This window comes from Amphiura filiformis, chromosome 17 (assembly GCF_039555335.1).
Source record: "Amphiura filiformis chromosome 17, Afil_fr2py, whole genome shotgun sequence".
NCBI lineage: Eukaryota > Metazoa > Echinodermata > Ophiuroidea > Amphilepidida > Amphiuridae > Amphiura > Amphiura filiformis.
In genome coordinates, this window is record NC_092644.1 from 43,556,573 (window position 1) to 43,583,462 (window position 26,890).

At 35.1% G+C, this 26,890-nt stretch overlaps 1 protein-coding gene across 1 annotated transcript; it reads right to left on the minus strand.

Moving 5' to 3' along the window:
* Positions 1-197: 197 nt before the first annotated feature.
* On the minus strand, positions 198-25,880 carry LOC140137844 (endophilin-B1-like). Its single transcript, XM_072159638.1, is given in 11 exon segments — positions 198-986; positions 988-1,043; positions 4,049-4,223; positions 7,949-8,049; positions 9,397-9,486; positions 14,667-14,693; positions 16,284-16,376; positions 17,519-17,652; positions 18,408-18,536; positions 19,728-19,869; positions 25,744-25,880. Coding segments are annotated over 11 exon segments (1,074 nt in total). The 5' UTR covers positions 25,822-25,880; the 3' UTR covers positions 198-937.
* Positions 25,881-26,890: the final 1,010 nt, after the last annotated feature.

Consider the following 26,890-nt stretch of genomic DNA (forward strand, 5'->3'; position numbering starts at 1 on the left):
CACCAGGCACAAAAAGAAACTCGTCAGTTATATTCATCCTTGCTGTTCAATAACTTGATAATTTTGGATTATTCTGAAACATACATTTTGTTAATTGGACTTTTCATTCTCATTTGACACCCTGTTCGTGAACATTGAGCAAGAATTGACCAAGATATGCACCTCCAAACTCTCAAACTCCAAAATGAAAAGTTGCAATTTTAACGATTCAATTGTGCCTGTTATTGTGTGCTTTATTGATCGGCCCGTGGTGCTTGCGTGCAATACAACGATGCGTTCCCATTGAAAATCGTTGAAAATGCAACTTTTGATTTTGGGGTTTGAGGCTTTGGAGCCTCATATCTTGGTTAATTCTTGTTCGTTTTTCACGAACAGGGTGTCAAATGAGAAAGCAAAGTCCAATTAACAATATGTATATTTCAGAATAATCCAAAATTATCAAGATATTGAACAGCAAGGATGAATATAACTGACGAGTTTCTTTTTGTGCCTGGTGTAGTCTGAATCTTCCACACAGGGAGTATGAAATTCAAATGAGGTTACCCGAATGAGTGACTACATATGAAATCTACACCCCCTGTGTGGATGATTAAGGTCTTGTCTTCCATAGGGTGCAGGGCCTCAGATTTGACGAGAATCACTGAATCGATTCTCGTAATGCTTCTCGTAACATTTTGTTATGAAAATCAATTTCTTTCATTGAATCATGCAGTAAGTGAAGCGACTCGGATGGTTTTTGATTCTTGCAACAACTGGCACGAAATCTAGGCCCTGGGGTGTATGGATTTTAAATAGGATAGTCCATTATCAACCACACATCTCTTGTTTAACACTTGGTTATAGTTCAGGGAGATCTTTGAGTGCATAATATAATATAATAATATATACCTATATACTCTCTAGTTTAAATTTCACAATGGTTAAAATTAAAAAGGATTCATACAAGCTCTATATATGCAGTCGGCACCTTGCCCCTCTGACCACTTTTTTTCAGCCATCATCCAATCTGAGTCCATACCAGGTAAGCTGTATACATTTATGACCTGAAAATCAAATCATTGTAAGCATTGTTAAGTGACTATTCTCAAACATTGAATATCTAAAACAATGTTGATACTTATTAGAAATCAAAATAATACTTGGATGTTGATACTGATTTAGACCCTACTTACACTGAAACAATGTAGCTCCTAAACAATAGTCTATGCATCAGCAAATGTTTCAATCAAGCAGCCTTGTTGTATCTCAAATGGCTGCCTTGTGTGATTTTTTTTATTATTGTCATCTAATTGTGAGGATACACTGTAAAATCTTATATGTGACTCCTCGCCACAACTGAGCCCGGATGTCGCCAATCATCATTTTTTGAGATATTCAACCAAAATATTCTGCTTGAAATTAGCTTTAAAATGATGTATATCATGTCTATAGTACTTGACATTTAAGTAGTGAAAAATCAATAAAACAGTCAATAAATCCTTTCTTTCCTATTGTTTATTGTTAAGTTCGATGGAGCATATCTCAATAGTGGTACTGGCGACATCCGGGCTCAGTTGTGGCGAGGAGTCACATATATAAATTCTGAGGTATTATCACAATATTATTACAATCTCATGTCAATTCATAAAAGAAATAAGCATGTTGAAAAAAAATAAGAACATAAAATACACTCAATACAATGATAATCAAAATCACAAAAGGCAGCCTTTTGAGATATGACAGTATTTGATGCAGATGATGCATCAGTGACGAGGTAATGAGAACCTGGCATTTCAAATGTGACACTGTAATGTAAATTCCCAAAAAATACTGTGAAAATCTGATGTTTAGCTTGAGACAATCCAATCAAACATTTGAAAATGGGACAGTATGATTATGTCCATGTTTGTGAGATAATATAAATTACAAATAAAACAAAATGAGCAATACCGTGTCCCATCATGCAATACAAATGGTTGCTTGTGAGGAAAAGTGTAACATTTAATTTCCCATTTAAAAACATTTGCTTTTATTTTTAAATCATGCAATGAAAATATTGAATGAAAATGACGTCCCAAACATTTAAGCTGTGATGACCACTTGTTGAATGTGATGAGAAAACTGTGAGTCAATGCTGTCTAAATTATTTACAAAAGCAGAACAGGGGTGAAATGACAAAAAGATGGTCAAATTTTCAAGATCAAGATGATCTATTGATTGATTAATGGATTGATCTATCAATAAGGTATATTGCTGATAGCAATTGATAGGCAAAAGTGATGCATGCTGGGAAGGAAAAGGGCTCAAATTCGCGATCTCGGGTGACAAATTTTATAGCTTTTGAGCCCTTTTCATTCAAAGCATGCATCACGTTTGCCCATCGATCTCGATCAGCAATATACCTTATGGATCAATGATAAGAAATCAATCAAGCAATCACTCTCAAATGTATAGCAATTTAATGATAAACGCATTAAGGCTGCTACAGACTAAGAGTATTCGACATAGAATATTTGATGTAACATATCGATGTTATTTAATATATTCTATTCCCAGTAATGTTTCAGTTCTAACAAATATTTGATGACGTAAAATTAATAATATGTTACACAGAATATCTCGTAGAACTATATTATAAATTTTACGTCAACAAACATCCGTTAGAACTTAAACATGACTGGAAATAGATTAAATAACATAGATATGTTACATCAAATATTCTACAGCCACTAAAAAGTAGGGTCCAGGCCCGTAGCCAGAAATGTCAAAGGCCCAAAAAGTCCCATTTCCGAGCGTAGCGAGTGAAAAAATAGGTTTTTTATGCATTTTTGGTCCAAAACTGTCCAAATCTGCCCCCGGTCCAAAAAGGTCCCAATTTTGAAAAAAAGTCCACTTTTTCAAAATCAGCACCCCCAAATAAATCCTGGCTACGGGCTTGGTAGGGTCCTTTACAATTCATGTCAATTTTATTTTGACAAAAAATAAGTGATTAAATATCACATGATACCTGTCAGCTTAGTATCATATTTGAATAATAACAAACCATATGATGACAACAGTGACTCATTCTCACACATGTATTCCATGATCATGCCATGCATTATCTATGCAACAAAATAATGTGCAACAAGTATAGTGCACATTGCACTTAGATTTTGAGGACTTCACATTATTTCAATTAACTTAAGAATTATTATAATATCACAAACTTTAAATTATTGCTTGTGTAAATTGAAAGAATATGGTGATTCAAATGGGGTTGCTAGTTAGCTTGAAATGTTCATACAAAAATTGTGTTAGTGAGGTTTTGGCAGCATTTAATATGGAATTTGATTTTTTTTTGGTGCAACATCTTTTGTGGCAATGGAATTATTATTTGCTTAATGAGCAGTGGGAAAAAATATCAAATCTGACTTTTAACCCCTAAATGAGGAATTATGGATATCAAATAATTATACTGGGTATAAAAATACAACTAAAATCTATGTACCGTATTCATTCCATACAAGTATGTAAGGGCACTTAGTTTTACAGTGAAATGTCCAAATATTATTTGTCCATCGCCAACTGACTCATATATTTAATTTCATGCTAGTACACCATCGTTAGGTACCTTAAACATGTTGTAAACATTGGTAAATATCACAATATCTATCAGGTTTGGAGGTTGAAAATCACAACAGATAATGTTCGTTTAGGTGCATTTGGACATGAAAAGGTATGGAAATGGCAAAACTGTGCATCGAAATCTCCATTGAAACTACACTATGATGACTGTTTTACCAACAATTCAGGATTGTTTTTTAGGTAAAAAGATATCGTGTAGGTAAGCTTAACAAAATTTTTGGGGTGGTCGGTTAATAATATCACATTCTACAAGTTAAAAAAGCATTGGGTGGGTGGGTGGTTATTGGGACATGATCATTTAATGAAACGAATACGGTACCGGTACATTAAATATACATGTTAGATAAGGGTTCAAATGCAGAAATTAGTGGCTAGGGTTATCAATTATATTTACTATCACAAGGGGTAACTAACTGATTAAAATATTGATCCATCTTATTACCTCATCTGCTAGAAGTGAAAGTTCTGAGGTATCAGATGCCTCATAGTCATACAGGACCTTTGCCTTGCGTATGCCACTAGAGGGACGTGATGGGTCCTCTGGGAAATCGGTGGCGGCTGGTGCGCTGGGGTTAGTGGCATTTGGGGGTCGGATGCTGCCCAAAGAGCCCGGAATGCTAGTGATGATAAAGAGAAATGTATATAGTAGAGCTAAGTAGAAAAAGTGCTCAAGAATTTAGGTTGTATAGATGGGGTAGTACTTATGACACATTTAAATTTAAGATTGAAATTGCATTTATAGGTGAGAAACTTGTAAACATTATGCAGAAAGTTACACTTAGGAAGGGACTGCAACTACACTGGGGTAACTCAAATAGAAGTTGATATTCAAAGTCCACTCTTTGATGTGATTGTGCTTGGAAAGGGGTCTCAAATTATAGACGAAACTTCAAGAAGGGAAAATATATCAAAACATACTTTGGGTTACCATTTTGTATGAAATAAAATAATGATAAAATTTGCAGAGGTGGTTCCAACTTATAGAACAGATTTTTTTTTCAAATGGTGTTTATGAGGTTAAATTAAAAAGGGATTCCTTGTTTTTAAAAACATATAAAACCTTGTTAGTTCAAGTTGTCTGTGCAAGCTAAGCTTTCAATCATCTCATTGCTGCTTTGCTTTACTATTGCAATACACTGAGTTCACTTAGAATAGCTGGCAACACAAACACACATAGGCAAATTTATTATGGGATATCAGCCAAAATATAATGAGAAACAGACAGAAGTATAAAAATTAATCCAATTCTCAAGCTATTTTGATGGGATAGTAATGAGAGCATGACTTGTGTTTTTAATGTGCTCATCCCCAAAAGTGTAGTGCCTCATATTTGGTCATCATAAAACATGATAAGAATGACAATCATCTATCAAGTAGTTGGAACACTTTCCCTATTTATAATACATATAACCATCTCATCAATTTTTCATCATTCTTTGTCTTATCACATTTCAATCACCAGCATTGAAAGCATTATATCATCCTCAACGCCATCTCATCAGTGACAAGAATTGGGGAGGAATGTATTAAAAGCACATGTTGTCATCAATATCACACCAAGATATGATGAGAATATAATTAGGAAAAACAATTTCTAATATTTTTTATTCATTTCTCATATATTTTTAGCATTCATCATTGAAAATTTGCTAAGCATACAGTGCAACTGCAAAGCTAATCCAAATATATTCTAACAGGTGCTCACATATCAAATTATAAGATTTTGCAACTTTTATGGGTGCCATTTGCTTATTGGACAATTTCAACTAAAATCATTTTCTGGGCAAAATCAGCCAAAATATTATGAGACAGGCAACACTATAGTTTGATCAGCTCGTAATCGGCGGGCCTTATAACATCGCGGATTAATATCAATATCTTTTATTTTGAGAATTGCTTTGTGACATCTCACTAAAAGCATCACAAAGTCCTATATACTGTGTCTACTTTATTTAACACGCACAACATAGACCAGACAGGCCAACTATATCACCCTTAACGTGGATCTACTTTTCGTTATAGTGGTCAAAGCCTAACAATTCCCGCCGATTACGAGCTGTATGATCAAAGTATATGCAAATGTATTTTATCCTGATCGAATTCTTATCATACTTTGATAAGATGATGAAGAGAGCATGTGTTTTAATGTTCCTGCACAAAGGTTGTTTCTTATCATTTTTTCATGCATGTCAATCATGTGACTCATAAAAGCAACAGGTGGTCAGTCCCCATTAGTGCCTATAGCTGTCTCAACAATTTCACATCGCTTTTTGATGAGAAAGTCTATCCAATTTTGATTACTGAGGTTGGAAACACTCATAATAATATCAAAATATGATTGGAAAAAAATCATACTTTTGTGTGTCTTTCATATATTTTGGTTGTTTTCTCATAGAAATTTTGCCTAGAATGCTTCAGCACTTTCACAACTAAGCTCCACAAAAGAATACATTGCAAATAGGGATATGATGAAAACAAGGGAAAACAGAGGAAGGATAAATAGCTAGAAATCAACAAAAATTTAGTGAATTTATATTCAAGCAAAACATGCAAATAAGAACAACAGGGAAGAACAGTACATCATTCATTCAAGCAAATTGTAAAAATCAAACAAACAGTTAATATATTCTTCACCCTTTTACCATCTTGGTGTGTGTGTGTGTGGTGTGCATCTAACAAATATATGTGACCTGCCACCACAAAATGAGTGCAAAGTCGCAAGTTGGTAGTTTTGAAACACCCTACTGTGTTAGTGGTCTTTGTTTCCTTTGTGAATGACCCATTGTGCCCCCATTCACAAAGAACATACAGACATACTTCTGGCTTGAACAGATGTGCAGCAAACAAAGCCATGAACTCAGTCAGCCTGGATGTCTCAAAACTACCAACTTGCGACTCTATACTCATTTCGTTGTGGCAGGTCACACTTATCACAGTAGCCATTAAATCATCACTTATTCTAAACATGGGATGTGCTAATCAGAGCACCCTGTAGATGAAGTAATTTGCTCTGAGCAAGTTGATCCTGTACTCCACAGGATACCAAATTGTACATAAAATCTTTCATTAACATGCTTGTGTGTTTCAAAACAGGCTCCGTTTCTCATGCTCATTTCTAGTGCCTTTCTTTATATATTCTGAATACTGCAATATTGACAAATATGCAAGATGAATATAACTTGAAAGAACAACACAAATGAAATACATTTAACCACTCAATCATCCTACACTATAAACATTTAGTGCTAAAATATCATTCAGATCTGGGTGTTTGTTTTCTAAGACCAAATCTTAAGATATTTCATAAGATCTGCAATCATGTATGATTTTCAAGTATTGAATTATAAAATAAGCTAAATGCCTTAGCCACTTAACTATGACGGCTTAATATGGGGGTGGGGTAAGTTAGACTAGAAATATTAAGTGTGACACAAACATCTTAGTACCACCCAAAAGTTAAAGGCAACTAAAATTTCATAGGAGTTAACATATATGAGTATGTAATATTGTTCATTCCAGTTCTGACCAATTTGTAATGATGTATAGAAAACATGTACCGTATTCATTCCAATAAGCGCCCATGCCCCAATAAGTGCCCATGCCCCAATAAGACCCTTTTATAACCTGCATCAATTTGTCTCTAATAAACGCCCCTTACGAAAAAATTAGGTAAACCAGGTAAAAATAAGCGCCCACGCAAAATGACTTTGTTAAGCGCCCTGGGCGCTTATTGGAATGAATACGGTAGATGGTATATTTCCTAGGACATAAATGTTGACAGTACTAATGGGATGAACTTGGAAGACAGTTCACAAGAAGAGTTGAAGACAAAGAACAGTGTAACAAGTAAACAACTGAGAATGTTCACTGGACTTTATTTTTGTTAAAGGTGGCTACAGTATAACCTCTTATCCAAGATGCATCTTCAGATGCATTTTAGATAAGACATCTCACTGTAGCCATCGTAAAACTTTCATTCCAGATTACCAGATTCAATGTCTTATTTGTTATATCGCCACATTGTTTCACCTCCAGTTTGGTAGTGACCTTGGTGCTTTTAAGCAGTTGCACTACAAGCCTACGCACACCCACAATCTGCACTTGTATGCATGTGGCAACACTCAGCAGGATTAGGTTTGCATGTGTGGTTCAATATGACGACCCACAAAATACACACTTATGTCACTGCCAAACTCAAGATGATATCTACCTAGATGAGTGACGACATTCACAAATATATCACAGAACAGTGAATTTGTTTTGTCTGAAGAACCATCACCATGTTGTCCCTAACATGTTACGGGGCATACATACACAGATAGGAGTCCTGGGTTGTACTTACTTTCCCATAGATCTCTGCAGTTCAGCCAATGCCTGTTGACATTGAGCGTAGTATACTTGCTGGGCCTCTATGTAATCTTGTAGGCGTGACAAATGAGTGGACTGCGAAAGTGGAAAAATGTTGCAAGAGATAATAGTCAGTTCTTGACTACAAAATGTAGAGTTTAAATTGCATGAAGAGATAACAAACCTTATCCAATAATTGTCTTCCATGGATTTGAAAACCAGAACAAACAAGATAATATTTCAAAATCGTATCTGAGATCCTAACCATGAAGAATATGGCTTACATTAACCAAAGAAGATGCCAAAATGGGTTATTCCAGTTGAAATACATTGGGAATTTACACCTACATGTATAAACATTAAAAATACAGCCAGTGTATCTGAAGTCTAAATCATCATAATCCTAAGCTGGAAATGTTTAGATGGTAATTTCATTTGGACATTGACCAAATTTAGTTACACCGCTACAATGAAAAGAGGGACTTTCAGTTGTCACCAGAAATATTCAGTAAACAACAACATTTGCAGCTGTATCTCATTAATATTGATTGACTTCAAATATGCACAGCTATTAACCTTTGTGCATAATAACCATGGTTCAGTAAATTTAATCTTTTTATGCATAATGTTTGACCTGATATGGGAAACATATGTTGTGCAAAATATCATGGTATTTCAATATCACAACATCATGGCATATAATTTTAATAATGTTAAAAAGAGATAACCACATCAACTGGTTTTTTATAGCAGCATATGTGAGGATTTTGTCAATTCAGGAAGTTTACTTCTGGCATAGCGTAAAAACTCGATAGTTAGCATATGGGCTTACTATCAAGCGTTTTTTGAAAACATGAAATTGTACCATAGTCCGGCGCTTTATCAACTGAGCTAATGGGGTTGAGACACAAATTTGCAGGTTTACTTGTTCGTATCTAACTATGTGATCGATGATTTGCTCAAAACCCTTTGCACATTTGTGGATTGGGCTCTTCATGTTCGCATGTTTTAAAAGCGTTTGATAGTAAGCACATATGCTAACTATCAAGTTTTTACAGTATATCTATAACAGGATATGGTGCAAGTAAGTCATCCAAATTTAGCAAAGAATGACTAATTTTGGGGGAAATTAGTTACTTTAGATCAAAACTTATTGAACCAACACTATACTTCCAAATTATTAAATGTGACACGATTGGATATACCTAGGGGCAAAATCAGACATTTGAATATTTAGTTACAATGTATTACCAGTACTAATTTTCTAAGCTAGCTAAATCTGGTATACATGGTTTCAAAGATATGAACTTTTTATGTGTCCCTGTTTTTATTGTTTTTTGCTCTTTATTTTTGCCGATATCTCAATTTAATTATTGCCAACTTTGGTATGACTGGATCAAAACAGATTGTGTCACAAATACCCCCTTCATGTATTAGACTTACATGTGCACTGGTGACACCCTCCAGGAGCAGCTTGGTAATCTCATATTGTCTGTCAAATTCAGATTGGGCTATGCGCAACTCAGATTCAGCCTGCATGGATTACACACAAACAAACATACACACAAATAAGATATCAATATGTGTTGCTTCCAAATGTTTTTCCCAATAGTTACACTGCATTTAAATATCAGAAAAATATTCAATTCAAGAATTACAAACCCCAGAACTAAATGTTAAAACATTCCTTTTTAGTTCTCTGACTTGTTTACACTATATTGATCATATCATTTTCAGTTTCAAACTTGTCCTCCTTTTTGTGGTTTAAGACACTCCATATTACTCTAAGTCAGAAATACAGACATAATGTGCAACTCTGAACATGTGTAAATCATTCCCCAGACTGCAACTATACTCAATGAACTTACAACTGTATGGAAATCAATGCTTCTTAAAAATATAATCAAACGTACATGGAAGAAAGCATGAAAAAGGTCAAAATATCATGAAAACAACAAATCAGAAGTTCACATAGTATGAGAAACATTAATAGAACATGCCTATATCTACAACATAATACATATATCTTTTCAAATGTACCTAGTCACAAAAATATACAAGGGTATTTCATTTTTAATTTACAGCATTACAAGCTTGTAACAAACTACAAAATATTTGGGAATACAATACATACATGTATATGATATCAAACATTTTGATCCTATCAGGAATCCCATAATGCATGGTTACAAAAAAACCACATTTCTGTATTTTATACAAAGTCAATAGCCAACATGTCAAACCTCACATGTAATCAATTCTTGTTGTGTCCAAATATATTCAATTCAGTATGAAAAGTCCTATATTTTCAAATATGTTTGAATTTATTGGCGTACTACTAATCACAGATATCAAGTTTGAAATGAAAAAAAAAAGACCTTTGTGCGTTTGGGACATCCATATTTAAAAAAATAAGACATCATGGAGGGTGAGGCTGTAGATTTAGAAATGCACCTTAATGTAAAGCCATGAATTCTCCCTGATTCGGAAAAACGGAAAAATTCACGGAATTCAGTGTTTGCTCACAGAAATTTGAAAATGCCACAAAATAGTGAAAAACTTTGTAAAATGTCTAACTTTTGTGTTGATTTGCAAAAGAAAACAAAGAAAAGTGATAATTTAGCAGTAATCAACCATTAAACAATCCATTCTAGCATTTATTCTAGGCGATACAAGATTCTGGCCATACAGCTATCTGTACTTACACACAAGACAATTGATGATGCTTAATTTTAATGGGGATGTGGAGGGGAGACTACAGTAAAAAGGGACATATAATTATACTTTTAAAAACATGCTTGTATTCACTTTTCAGTGCTTTATAATGTAAAACGGAAAATCACGGAATCGTCCAATTTGTAACACGGAATTTAAATTTTGTAACACAGAAAAATCGTGGCTTTACCTTTAAAATGAGTATACTGTCAATATGCAAGCAAACTGGATTTCAATTTTAACATGCTTAAATAAAATATTCATTCTAAGGAGTAAGGTGAACAGTATCCAATCAAGAATTGCATATGTATGATGGCAGCCTTATACTAATACATACACACACATACCATTTTTCACAGGTGCTCTATTTTACTCAAAGATCTTGTCAAAAATCTTGTCAGTTTGACAAATTCAGCATTTTTTACATAGAAGGGTCAGTTTTTTTAAATAACAAAACATTGTGGTTAATTTGCAAGTTTTGTATGATTTATATCCCTTTAAATTCTACATTGGGCTGTTCCAATTAAAATCTATACACCCCCTATGGAAGACATGACCACATAGGGAGTGTAAATTTCAAATTGCATTACTTGAATGGATGAATCCATTTTCGTCTACACACCCTGTGTGGGAAATTAAGGTCATATCTTCCATAGGGGGTGTATGGATTTCAACTGGAATATACATGTAGCCCATTTCAAAATTTACAAACGAGTGTTGTGCATACAAACCAGCTCAGATTCACACAGTCAGTATTTATTACACACTACATTGTATGGTGTTTGTAACTTGATAGATTCAACACACAATTGAACGCATCCACAGCTGTTCATATGATCCAGTTGATCAACAGACTCTATTTGGGTTATTATTATATTTACATGTTTTCACGTCTCAGAACAAGTCATAATACATTATAACATTGTAACATGCTTTCAGTTTCAACCTCATTGTGCACCAGACAATACATTAACATTTGATAGTTGTCTGGCATCAGTGTTGCCAAAACTCTTTACCACCAAAGTGCCGCAAGTTGGCCTACCAAGGCACGGTAAATGAATCTCAAGTAGCCCAATTTGAGCTAATCCAAAACAGAAACACAACATGTGATTTTTTGGGCTGTTTTACGGATGTAACAAAGAATTCAGCCCATTGGGTGGAAGATGGCTTGACCAAATACGACTAAACTACTTTTATTGGTGACTGATTAATAAATTGTTAATAAAACACACTATTTAGGCCTATATTATTACAATTTGGAATTTCAGAGATGCAAAAATTCTTTTAAAATCAGCTCAACAAAACTACATCAAAAACATTGCATCTGCCTGACACTTGCAAAAGCCCAAATGAAGGCATGTCAATGCACAATTTTCCAAGTTGTCTTAAAGTAGATCTTAAAGTAGCCTAATTTGGCGTCTAATCATGGTGTTGTCATCACTGTCTGGCATTATAACATTGAGGCATTAAAACACAGTAACACTGCTAACAGTCAGGAAGTACATGTAAATTCAAAGACTCATATACATGTACACAAACTCACTTCCTAATAGTTGCATGAAGAATGTGACGAGGAAGCATTATAAATACATGTATATACTACATACAAAGATTTATATACAGCGCTTTTACAATCCAGAATAAAAATTTTATATCAAAAGTTAGATCTGTCCATCAAAGAAAAATAGTAGAATTTCAGTTGTCTTCACCGTCACAAAAATTAGAAAATCATGAAAACTAAATATATAATGAAAATCTAGCCAATTGTCTCTTGCATACATGCTAGGGAGACTTGAAAGGGTTAATTTGATAAATCTGTTAGGCTATGTGAAACATGTTGCATATTCACAACACATTTATTGGGGTCAAATTTGTATCAAGATAATCTATAAATAAAAGTCAGACATGTGATGTTTTTAAATTTGATTCAAAATTATGATATCAATACAACAACAGGTGGTTTATGATACCATATTTATTATATCATGCCATGTCCATGTAAGAATTAATCTCAATGTTTGCTCAGTAAAAAAGGTCATGAATCAGTATTACTGAGAGAAATATGGATAGATTAAAGCCAAAACTTCTATTCCAAAAGAGCAGAATGAATTAAATTGATATGTAATGTTTTTTAAATGAATAAATAGATAGAAGTCAATGAGTTGTATAAAAAGTAACCAATTAATAATAAATAAATAATGAGTTGTATAAATAAAAGTAACCAATCAAGAGTTATAGCTATAGTATATTGTACAAAAAGGTACACATTTACATGCATTTTGTGGAAGTATTAAAACAAAAAGTCAAATCACTGATATTAGAGAGATTGCGATTTCCAAACGTACGTATCGAACGTATGTGGAATCTATTTAAAACCATTCTCCTGTGACGGGATTTTGAATAGATTTGATGCTACTTTTGGAAATTGCAATCTCTCTATTATGTGTTTAATTAACTTAGACATAAAGTTTAAATGTATGATTGAAAATGGTATTGTTTTTATGAATATCATATTTTTTTCTTACATCTTAATTTTTTTTCTTAAATATTTCGTTAAATCTTTTCTTAAATTGAATTATATACAATTTTAACTAGGTACAGGGTTCAGCGACTTATTTTAAAATAACAGCAACTGGTACCCAACATTTTCATTGTGTATAGTAGCATATTGCAGATTTACTTAAATTTGAAAGATTTTGATTCATGTATCCAAATTTTAAATTCTTCAACTGGAAAAATTGTAAGGCAACAATAAAGAGCTTTCAAACATAATATCATAAAAAAAGATGATCATGATTTCAAATAAACAATTTAGACTTTGTGTCTTAAGTTATTTGAACACATAATAGCATATTCCAGTTAAAACCCATATACTCCCTATGGTATACATGTCCTTAATGTCCCACACACCGGGTGTAAATTTCAAATGGAGTCACCCATTCAGGTAACAACATTTTAAATTCACACTTCCTGTATGGGAGATTAAGGTCATGTCTTCCATATGGGGAGTATGGATGTTAACTAGAATATCGCAATGTTTGGCGGTCACAAAACATGCTAACTTAGTCTTGAACTGAAATGAGGGTTAGTCTAATATTTCAGCCTTTGTGGGAGGAAGTATCTATACTGCGCCAATAAAGTATCCTTACACTTGCAAAAATAATCACAATTTCAAAACTGGACAATATTGGGTTAAATTTGTTTTTTTAATAGATGCATTATCTAATCTTGCACATTATGACACCACATTGAATCCAATGTGACCCCAGGAAGTAAAGTTACAAGCAATTGAATAGACGAAGGTCCAGTTTTAAAAGTGACAAACTGGCCTATACAAGGCGCAAAAAGATTCCAACAAGCAAAACAAAGAGACAACACAGTTTCTTCAATGAAGCGGTATTTAAAGCAGTTTTATTTCAGTTTTTACTTCTCTGTACTTTTCATAACTTTCATGTTATTTGTCAGTTCTTTTGTTTCAGTTTTCTTTTGTTCCTTTTGTTTTAAATTAAAGCCAAACGCATAAATTACCCATTCACCACTCTCAAACAGCATGTCTAGTCTGTGGAGTTTTGAATAGGCCAGTTTGTCACTTTCAAAACTGGACCTTTGTCTAATCAAATGCTTGTAACTCTGCTTCTTGAAGTCACATTGGATTCAATGTGGTGTCATAATGTGCAGGATTAGCTAGTGCATCTATTAAAAAAACAAATTTACCCCAATATTGTTCAGTTTGGGAATTGTGATTATTTTTCCAACTGTAAGGATACTTTATTGGCACAGTATACAACATGGATATATGATCCATTTTGATTCATGACTGAAGTTAGTCCATTTTTTTCATACTGGGATTATTCATTCTAAAAACATTCATTCATACTGGGATTATTCATTCTAAAAACTTGCAGCATAATAAGGGGATTATTCATTCTAAAAACTTGCAGCATAATATTAGAAAGGTGATAAGAGGATTACATATGGGGCATTCAAACCTAACTTACATTCCGTATCAGATCGTCAAGATTAGGCTATGGGTACAAACAGTAATGATAAAGAGACAACAACAGGGTTACCAAGGTTACGTAAAGATATTTTGGGGAGATTTGCTCTAAATAAAGATAGGTTGCCTGCTAAAGGGACTTGCTGTGAGGGGTGTATAGGGGAAAAACTCTTGCTGTTAATTACAAAGAATTGTTAAAACAATGGACTGGTCGTAAACAAGGGGTACTGTCTGTACTGGGATAAGTAGACCTAACTTACACAGCGCAAAAACTCTTCAGGATTCGGCTATCAGAATAAAATTTCAAAATAGGAAGAAACAATCTAGTAAATGAAACATTTTACAAAAATCCATTCTACATCACAATTCAAATATTAAACTTGTAATGATGACCCAACAGGAAACCACAATTCCTCCGTTCCTCAATTTGAAGCTTAACTATGGTCAGTAACTACATCTTTCTTGACATTTTTATAAACACTTGTGCAAGTTCGGTACGTGCAATCCCAATCTAAATACCACATGACTTTATAAGGCTTAGGCAAACTGACATACAATAAATTGAGAGAGTGCTTATCTTACGCCCAGCCAGCCCTCGCATTAACCCACGGCACCCATGGCATTTTGCTGTGGGTGCCCATCCCCACTGCCGTAATGCCCTCAAAATATGTCCTTTACCCAAGGCAGTCATTTGCCATGCCCTCTAATGAAGTTGCCGTCGGTGCCCCAGCCCTGCCCCCTTCATTATAAAATCATCTATCTATGTTTGTGTGTGTTTCTTCACTTTTGAGAAATTGCCTTGGTGCCCTTCTCAAATTTTCAACAGTTGCCATGATGCCCTCTTGAAATATTACAAACTGCCAAGTTGCCTTGCCTTTTCAGTGAAAATCCAAGGCAATTTTCAACTTGCCCTAAAAAAGTTGCCGTACCCCTTCAGATCCTTAATTCGAGGGCTGCGACCAGCCCTGCTAGAGTGAAGCACATACATGTAGGTCACCTCAATTCATTATGTGAAAATGGAAATCTTTGCTATATGCACACAAAATGAAGCATAGACCAAAATATTCGATGCTGACAAACTTTCCAAACATCATCATTTTCCCATCATCGAAAATAACAGTAAACTGGAAACAAACACTCAAGGCGGTAAAGCCGGATTGCCAGTGTTCTCTCACAAGAATTTTTTAATGGTTGAAAACATTGGCACAATAATCCTGAAATTGAGACTAACTGGCAATTATTATGACTTTATCTAATTGCACTATTTGGTCAGTATAATGGTTCAACATTTTGTGTACATTTTTAACAGATACATGTAAAATTCATGTATGCACCCTAAATTCATCAATGTATCAAGCAGTTCTACATGGACCAGTGGACCATGGGCTATATCATTTGAAATCTATACACTATGGAAGACATGACCTTAAATCTCCTACACAGGGGGTGTAGATATCAAATGAAGTCATCCATTCAGATAACCTGTGCGGAAGATTAAGGACATGTCTTCCATAGAGGTGTAGGGATTTCAAATGGAATAGCCACAAAATATCCAGCTATAAAGTGGCCCTAAGACACGACTGACTTTAAATAAATCATCTAAAATCTAGTAACTTACCGTCTTTTGTGCCTCCATACTCTTTGCCTTACGTAGTTTGCTCTTGCAAGCATCCAAGTCCAAACGTTTGTTTTCCAGTAGTTTTCTTTCTTTCTGTAAAAATTAAAAGAAACCCATGATAGATGACAAAATAACTTACATGGTTTATCTTGAACAAAACCATGGTCAGTCACTTTCAAAGGCACCAATTAGTGCCTAGGGGGAGTCAAACCCAGGTCCATTGTGATGATGTACTTGTACCCCAGACTTATCTATCAATCTAAGCTTTACATAATAAGTATTAAAATTAAATTACAAGACTGAAATCTATTGCTACATCCTAAAACAGTATTCCCATTCTTTTTATGCCAATTCCAGTTGAAATCCATTGCACCGGATTTCAAATAGAGCCACACAATCAGGTAACCCAATTTGAAATTCATGCTTCCTGCGTGGAAGATTAAGAACATGTCTTCCATTTGGGGTGTATGGATTTCAACTGGAATAGCCCAATGTAGCATGTATATTGTGAAAAATACAGGCATTGGGTCCTGATTGGCTAATTGAATCATATAAGATATTACAAACTCATTCATTGAACAAGCTGTGCAGCATTGCGTGACCCTGGTGTGACAAAGTTCTATTCAAGTGATGAACTGAGATTGTTGAAACCCATAGCTAGGAATTATTTTGGGGATGGTGATTTTTCAATTTCACACAAATTTTGGAAGGGTTTTTGTGAATTTGTGGGAATTAAAGGATTATCTTGGACCAATGTTGGTGATTTGGTACACATTTGAGGGATTTGGGGGTACTTTGTACTTTGGGAGGATTTGACCTTGGTGGATTTGGAAGCATCTACCTCCTTTAAAGGGTTATCTTGGACCAATGTGCAAATTTGAGGGATTTGGGGGTACTTTGTACTTTGGGAGAATTTTGGAAGGGTTTTTGTGGATTTGTGGGAATTAAAGGGTTATCTTGGACCAATGTTGGTGATTTGGTGCAAATTTGAGGGATTTGGGGGTACTTTGTACTTTGGGAGGATTAATATTCGTCTCAGGATTTGACCTTGGTGGATTTGGAAGCATCTACCCCCTTTCCTTCCTCTGGCTACTGGCCTGGAGATCTTGCTGATAACTGGAGTCACCCTAAGCATAAAACAGCCCATTTTACGACTTGCCCAACATGTTTACATCTCTCAACTGCCATGGAAGAGAGGGGAAAGTGCAAAAACTGAACCCATATTGATACTTTACCATTATAGTTTTCATGTCTCCATCCAGGAAGCTATTTAATGGATTGACAAAATTGTTGACGCTAGCTTGCATGTACTCTCGCTCTATTTGGCCCAGCTTGATTTGTGTCTGGCCACACTGCACAAGAGCAGCACCTAACAAATAAATACACAAACAAAAACATTGTTAAAACTTTTAGTCTCCTACTTTCTAATCTATAGCATTGTGACAATTTGAAACCCAACTGTAATGTGGTTTGGAATCACTTCCTTCAGTTACAAAGTGAAATTGAAACTAGTCATTGTCCTAGAACTTGAATACTAGTAGAATGTGATCAACTAAAGCTGTGTCTCTGGAAGTCTTACGTGCCAAAAATGTGATGAAACTGGCTCTTTGGTAAAAGAACTATCTGAAAATTCCACGCATGACAGAATTTACAAGTAAGAAGGGCCTTGTACTTCATGCAATGCTGAATGCTGATAAATAGGTCTACTTCATTACCAAATATCATGATTAACACATCTTTGTAACCCCATCATCACTGAAAATGCCTAAAATTAAGGATTTTGTTTCCTTGCAAGAAACAAACAAACATCGAAGATGTAAAGGCTCCCATATTTCTTAATTCAAGTTACAATTTGTAACATTTGGACCTTAGCAACAATTGAAGACCTCAGAACTTAGAGGGGGTTAAGTCACAAAATCATGAAAAATATCTGTATCCTTTGACTCAGGCTTTGTGCAAATTTCATAGTGAAATAATGTGGTAGAGCATTGAAACTGCATGGACAAAACCACCTCCTTGCATTGAAACTACAAGGACATAACAACATTCTTTGTCATTTATATCGAAATGCACCCAATGTGACTTAACCCACTTTTAGTTCCAAGGTCTTCAATTGTATCTTACCATATTGCGTTCCTGGTCCCAATTCATTACCAGCATCAACCATGGAGTAACCGAGAGCCTCAACATTGGTATTTCTCTCCCTTGGTTTACGTTCCAGTTTCTGGTTGACCATATCTTCCAATCTCAGGTCTGAAAGAAAGAAAAATCAAAACAGTAGTTTTAAAATGTGAATCTTGAAGAGACAGCATCAAATCGAGGGTTGAGAGCCAAAAAGCCTTAACTCATAAAGGATTCCTTTGTCAGTTAAAGTTTCTGTTTCTCAGTCCTCGATATGCACTACTTCAATTTTTAGTGCATTGCAAAGTATGTATACATAAAAGATTAAAGATAAAAATTAAAATGTTGTAGATTCTAGCAGTTCAGTATTTTAAACATATTAGCATTATTATCATTTTCTGTAAATTTCTGCAAGACAGCACTTTTGAATTGGGGACAATGAACCCTATGTCAACAACCCTATCTTACTCACCTTCCCCCAGCCTACACAAACACATCAAATTAACCCAAAACAATATTGTATGCATACATACTGATGTATACAGATTTTCTTGAGTTTGAGCTTTAAAAATAATTGATTTTATTTGTATATTTTGTACTCTCTAAAGCAAGTTAAAAAGGTTAAATTTATTGAATCGTCTCCCATTCACAACAATATATATTTGTCAAAACTAATGTAAAATTAGAATTCTGTTGCAATTCTATCTAAGACTATACCGTACTAGAGAACAAAATTTAAGTAACAAACTAAAGATTGATGAAGCCCTTTAAACGTAATTATATCACTCATATATAAATTCTAGACAGTTAATTGGTTGATTACCATTTATTATTTTTACTAATACCCTCTCCGTGTGATAGTCTTTACCTTCATGTATATCACGGCAAAACATGGTGTTATGTTGGTGAAAAAATGTATTTCCTACCTTAAATAGTATTTTAGTAATAGAATTTATGCATGAGTGATATAAAAGAAATATTAACTGTCTTAAATTCGTGTAATGGTAGAAATATAATCATTCGGTGAAAGATGTATTGTTACATTCCACTCGCCGTTCCGGCTCGTGGAATGGAACAATCCACCTTTCACCTCGTGATTATATTTCGACCATCACACTCATAGACAGTTAATATTTGTATACTAGTTCAGTTTCATAGCAAACCCTCTCCTTCCCTGTCTGTAACGAAACTGAATTGGATAAAAATAGCACTGATGTTTTTGAAGAGAATGAAATAGTAAATCCACATTTTTTCACCCATCCCTTCCTAACAGAACTAATTTTGTCCGTAGGACTTCATCACTCTCTTGGTTTATTCCTTTACTTGGATTTGGTTGCAGCACAGCTTCTGTGTTTTTCACAATCCGTTCTGTCCATAGTTTAGTCCTATCTGACCTCTGCTGGAGATTGTCAAAATGTGCATCAAGTTCCGTTTTCTCAGCACTGCCCAGCTTCTCTTCTGTATACTGTCAAGTAAAAATATGAAAATATTACAGCCAGGGGCAAACAACTTACTCTTTTTGAAACAGGACAATGATTACTTGAATATGACTCCCTTAGGCAACGAAAAAAGAAAACCCTGTTCTACAGGCCCGACCGACCCAGATTTTGAACAAATTGGGGGGAAAAATTTCTTGTACAAATGAATGCCGACCCAAATTGCGGAAATTTCAGGAAAATTTTTTTATGTATTTTCTCAAACTGCAAATTACCGTAGTTACAGATTTTGGTGATTGTTTGGGTCATTTCCAAAAAAAAAAAAAAAAAAAAAAATCGACCGACCTTTTACTTGAAAGGTCCGTCTGTCCTGTAGAACAGTGGTTTTTTTGTGTCGCTTTACATATAATATTCCCTCTGTAGGACAGAATAATGATTCACTTCCAACATAGCAAGGTCTAAATTCAATCTGTGTTACCAATTAAATTCAGGAATTTTCCCCACGCCAATAACCTAAATAATCCAGTCATCATCACCACCTGGGATTGAACCCTGGACCCTGTGCATCTGACACATGTGTACTCTAACCACTGAAACTCATTACCCACTTAGCAACTCTATATGGCATCAAAATCATCCGCAAAATCCATGAAATTTTCATTGACACGTCAACGCAACAGGTGGTCAGGCAATAAACAACATTGCATGGGCAATTAATATTGGTCAAAAGTGCAGTTACAGTCAAATACATGCCATATATCTTTCCAAATAGGATGGACTGGATATGCAATTTTAAAAAAATTCTCCTTTTTAAAAAAGGGGAAAATACACTGTGCTACATTGTAAATAAGCATTCTTTTTTAAATAACTAGGAGAACAAAAAACAAACAGATAATAAACATATCTGGCATGACCTTCTGTGAATAATTAATTTTGAATCTGTGTGTGATATGTATGCAAGCCTATATTGTCGGCTACCAAATGAGCAGGCTACAAATGTATCTCTTGTCATCGTTTCGGCAGTGGCACCAATTTTGTGTCACCTTGTAACTTGATGAAAGTCATTACCTACACACAATGTGAAAACTCACTTAGATGTAATTTTTAAAAATGGCTGCTTATTCCTACCACATATTTTGTTCATCTGATATCTATATTTTTTAAAGATACTCTCTAAGATACAGGTAAGCACTGGGGGCGGGGGAAACATGATTTTGGAAGCCAAAAAACGCACCACGTTTTCCAAAAAATCCTCACCTAGCTATTTTACTTATCAAAACTTGTGAAGCATAGATAAAAGGGTGATTTTGCATATATATTTTTGATGGTTAATATATTTTCAATCTTTTTTTTTAGTTTTCATCAATATATTTACGACCCCCATACGACGAAAATGACCACCCCTATGCTAAAAATTTGGCGATCCTGACTTTTAGACCACCCTCGCTATATAGGGCTCAAATAATATTACTATTTCATCAAGGTTTAATATTCTAACAAGCTTAAACTAAAAGTTTCATCTAAGGAGTCAAGCTTTAAACTATTAAGCAACAATATCCAACAAGCTAAAAACAATTTTTTTACCCGTTTTTTAACAAGCTAAAACCAATTTTTGAAAAGAAGCTTTAACATCAATTTTTTCATTGTAAAAAGTAAAACCATCTAAACAATCTTTAAAAATACAGTGACCTACCTAATATTACTAATCTATGTTTCCGATGATATCCAAGAAGCTAAAATATTGTGAAAGAGGGCAGGGCTTTGAGTAATGAGGGAAATTACGGGGTAAAATACATCACATTTTTCGAGAAATTCCGCCATCTTGAATAAATGCAGAATTGCGTCATGCAGTAAAACGATGTCAAACGCGCTTGAAAATGCATGATACGCGAGCGTAAATTACCGTCAAAATGAGCGTACATCAAGCGCTTGTGCTACGCGAAAACTTCGGAGCTGGCATCACCAGTTTTGTAACCAGCTCTTTTACGTCAAAAATAGCTATAAAAACATGAATTTTGGAACAAAATAAAGCTTGTTCGATGGAATAAAAGGTATGTTTGTACAGTTGAAAACATATTTAACCTTGTTGCGAAAGTTTAATATGATAAATTTGCAATTTGTACCTTATATAGCTCGGGTGGTCTAAAAGTCAGGATCGCCAAAAATTTAATATTTTACTACCAATGTACTATATAATCGTGTTACAACATTCCTTTTTTGTGTTAACCATCATGTATACCAGGGTTCCTGTTAAGGGGGTACTACACCCCTGCCCAATTTTGTGCCTATTTTTGAATTTTTCTAACAAATTATAGCGCATTGGGGACAAGTAAGATATGTATATTATAGGGGCAAGGACTGCAACTACTGCACTGGAAATTTATTTAGGCACAGACAACAGTTGTGGAGTTACAGTCAAAAATGAGGGAAAACCAATATTTGATCAATAAATCAATAACTACAATGTACTTGCTTTGAATTGCTAAATTTTCAGTACAGTAGTTGTAGTCCTTGCCCCTATAATATACATATCTTACTTGTCACCAATGTGCTATAATTTTTGAGAAAAATGCAAAATAGGCACAAAATTGGTCAGGGGTGTAGTACCCCCTTAAGGTTTTAAAAATGTGCGTCCGTAATGACGCAAGTTTTCTGACGAGGTTGCAAAAACTTGCGTCCAGACAGATTTTTAAAGCGCCCATCTGAAATTCACGATTATGACGATACACACGCATTCCCCAGGTCTACACCTCATCAAATGTTGATTGTTAAAAAAATAAAAGTGCATTTTCACCGTGATATTCCATCTCCATTTGCTATGATAATTTTTCTCATTTCTGTGTCAGTTTTGGTCCGAAACGTGGTCAAAAACAGGTGCAAAAACATGAGCAAAGTCCGTCAATCTTGAGCAATTTTCGTTTGTACTTTCACGTCCGCATTTCTTTTTTTAAATTAACGTGTTGTTGATGCTACAAAAACTAAAACACACGCTGCCACAAATAATACGAAAAAGGGTTATCATTTAGATTTTGTCTTTAAAATTGCTTTTATTCATCGTAACAATAATACTAATAACGGAAACCTAGATTATTATGAGAAAATAAACTTAAAATATTAAAAATTGAATATTGTCAGGTTGTGATAATTAAATAAACATTAACCGCACGTTAGCGCACGTGGTGCTTGCTTGTAAACAAATCAATCGGGACTTCCCCAGGCCATCAAACAGCGATCGTTCGGAAAGCATGAAAAAAGTGCACGATTTCCTGACGTTGCATTTACAAATCTCAGCAGGTGGGTCAAAATTTTGGGGCTTTTATTATCTTAAAAATATAAAAGAATAAAAATTTCTTATTTTTATCATCAATTAATGATAAAATTTCGAAGTTTTGATCTGCGTCCACATGCATGTGACATGGACGCAAAATACTTGATTAGCCATGTGAACTTGCGTCCAAATTTGTAAAATACGCGTCTGGACGCAATGACGCACACTAACGGGAAGCCTGATGTATACACATGCGACGTCAAGCGTATGCATAGGACCCTGTGGAAAATAATACGCGCTGGACGGTCAGCAGTACGCTTAATTTACTGCAAAAAATTATAGTACCATACATGCATCATGCAGTAGAGCAGTAAAAGTTATAATTGTCCATCGTTATAAATCATTTATTTACATCAAAATACTACTACCCGATATACGCAGAATATTGGGGTTGTCCTGTTAAGATAATCTGCACCACTTTCAAATGAAAATAGAAAACTGATGCAATTATATGGCAAATAATTGTCGGCGACGTTAAAGGGGTACTACACCACTGTGGTAAATTTGTGACTATTTTTGCATTTTTCTCAAAAAATAATAACACACTGTTAACAAAAGTTATGCATGTATTATTGGGGCAAGGAATCCAATTACTACACTGAAATTTCAGTGACTCAAGACAAGCAGTTCAGTATATATGATAGGAAATGAGGTACATCCTAGCGGTACCTTATTTCATAAATAACGAACCCTTGGAGTTTTGGGACCATTTATTATTTTAATTTATTCTAAAAATGTCATCATAGATCTATCAAATTTGGGCGTTTCTTTACTTTAGGGGGTTTTATTCTTACATGTTATAGCTGCCTTGTGAAAATACAGTGTTATAAACCTAACCCTAACCAGTGCAGAAGGCAGCTATTACATGTAAAAATAAAAGCCCCTAAAAAGTAAAGGAATGCCCAAATTTATATGGTAATACTATGCTATAAAATTTTAATTATAAATGGTCCAAGATAATTCCTTCAAGACTTGTGTTGGACAATTTATTATTGATCTCTATTATCATATCAAATTATGCTATTGCAATAAGGCGTTGACAGTCGGGATTGAACGTTTTGTCAATTCTAGCTTTTATGACATTGATAAATACTGCACTGCAGAATTTAGCTCGTTCACGTAGCGGTTTCGTTGTCCCACTGGCCTACTTACTAACGTAGATTGCCTGGCGATCGGAGTGTTATCGTTAGACGTTCGCCTTTTGTATCTCTTTCCTTGTTGGAAAGGTATAACGTTGTGGAGATAGGAACATGTACGACCATCCGGGACCTACTCTGCCATGTTTGGCTGAGTAACGCTACGTGGAACACGGTCTTTTGTGCCTATGTAAATTATCCTCTGACAGGTATTGTGTTGAGAAATGACCCAACGACTTTCACGTGCTTGGAATTGTACCATTGACATTTATCAAATTTTGACGTTCGGACAACGATCGGATCTTTCTATATATGCAGATCATATTCGTTAGCCTGATATCTGGCCTTTAAACTTACCAATATTCTTCAGAAACTTGCGCATACATCTTTACGGCTTGAAATAGACGACATTTGTGTGATATTGGCAATGTCAAAGGTTACGATAATCTGGACTATTCTACTTTACGGGGAGTCCGAAAATGAACTTTGGCAGGGGCTGAAATGCATTTTTACTAGCGCAATCTCTGTTTGTAACTAAAGCATTTGGAGTTCCAAGACAATCCAGCGTGTATTTTTTATTCCAACGGGCGGCCGGCGGTCGGTCATGCGTGAGTTATTCTCGTTTTATACAGGTGTTTTACGTTTCATGTTAATTTACTATTCCTAGTCCACTACTCCGTCATTTATCCACCCCACAAGTAAAATGGACATGACGACCCCGGGATGTGGCGAGGTCAGATGCGGTTGCATGATGGTATAATTGAAGACCGAATTAAAAAGACTAGTTTGCGTCTGACGTCAGGGCAAAGACGCGACGTGATTGGTTACTGACCTGCGCAGTACGGCATTTTTGGTCTGGTTGACAGGACGTCATACGCAAACTAGTCTTTTCAATTCGGTCTTCAAGATTGTTGCAAATGGAAAAAGTCTGGCGCCTTTTCCGGCGCATCAGGTCAAGAGGTCAAATGATGCCAATGATGTAAATAACGGAAGAACCGAACAATTCCCTCCAAGTAAATGCAAGCGTTTTCACGGCAAATCAACAGGGATCGTCGAATTGAAGGTAACACAAATGGGTACAATATGATGGTCAATATTGAGGTTCATTTAAATAGGTAGGGAAAGTGTGCATAAATATGAAAATATGTTTTTCAAATGGAATTTTACAGCTCTTGCGGTGACCCACGAACACAATGAAAAGGTCAATTTTCATCATTTATTTGTTCTGTTGCGTTCAACCATCTCCAACAATTTTTTCAATGTAAGTGCCTCTGGCCCTAGTGGAAGTAAAAACGGATACTATGGCCAGAGTTCTAGGGCTAGTTATCGTCAGAGCACCTCGGACTATGCAGAATTTTGCACCAATTGATTTTCTGTAGGCTCATTCGATCCATTATTTTTCCATCTACGGTGCTTTATTGACATTGATTTATAAATACCTGTCTTGCACGTGTAAAAAACGTCCCTGCCTGTCCGGCAAACTTCTTAAAACCTTCCATAGAACTGTCCATACTCATGATTTTTGTGTAAATCTGGCCCTTTCGGAGTGCTGTTAATTATCTTTTCACAACTCAGATGACCCAGCCCCGTGTTTCGCTTCCGGTTTTTAAATCGCTGCTACACAACTTGAAGGTAACACTATGGTAATAACGCTAAGGATGCAGATGATCTAATTTAGCGAAGTACAACATGGTGCAGCAGAGACTTACAATTAAAAATCAATCACAGACAGCTGTGCATGCAATTATGCTTTTAGCATGTTTAGTAAATAATGTTTAGAGGGGCCGGAATTAATTATGTTTAATTAAGTCTCAGAAAAGAAATGTCAAGTGGAGACCGAGAGTGAATACAAATAAGAATAAAACATATATCTTCTGTTTTGTTTTGACATTTTGTTTCGTTTTATTTTTGTGTAATTTTATTTTAAGATAAAAATTTCATCGCGAAAATTGTTCGCCCCCACCCCTTTCAGATGTCACAAATTTCAGCCCCCCCCTTTTTTGTTGTTGTTGACATAACCCCCATAGAAAAGCATATAGGCCTAAACTCAATTTTCCCGGGAAAATTTGTGGTCTCTGTGCTTTTTTCAGAGCCCCCCCCCCTTAGGAGGGTCAAAACGTTTCAGCCCCCCCCCTTTTTTTTTTTTTTTTTTGCATCAGCCCTCCCTAACAAGTGTTTGTGAACGGTCCCTAAGCTCCCTATATGCATCGCATCGAGGTTACATAGGCCTAGAAGACATGTTAGCTCATGTTGTCCCTATTTCTTTCTTTTTTTCGTTTTTAATCGATGTTTTAAAGGCTTTCGACAATTTTTCGCGACATCTTTGCGTTTTTTAAAGCTTGAGTAAGACGAGAAGCTATTTCCCCGGTTATTTCCCGGATCTTTACATTTTTAAATAGTTGTAATGCTAGAAGTTGAAATTTTAGATTGTTAATTTAAAGTTGAGTGCCGTCCGATGGCAGAGCCATATTTTTCCAGTTTTAGCCATGAGCCCTGGAAGCCAATATTCATTTTGCTGTGTACTTTTGAACACTCGAAAATTGTATTGTAACTCAAAATTAAGTTTTAAACAAATCTTTAAAAAAT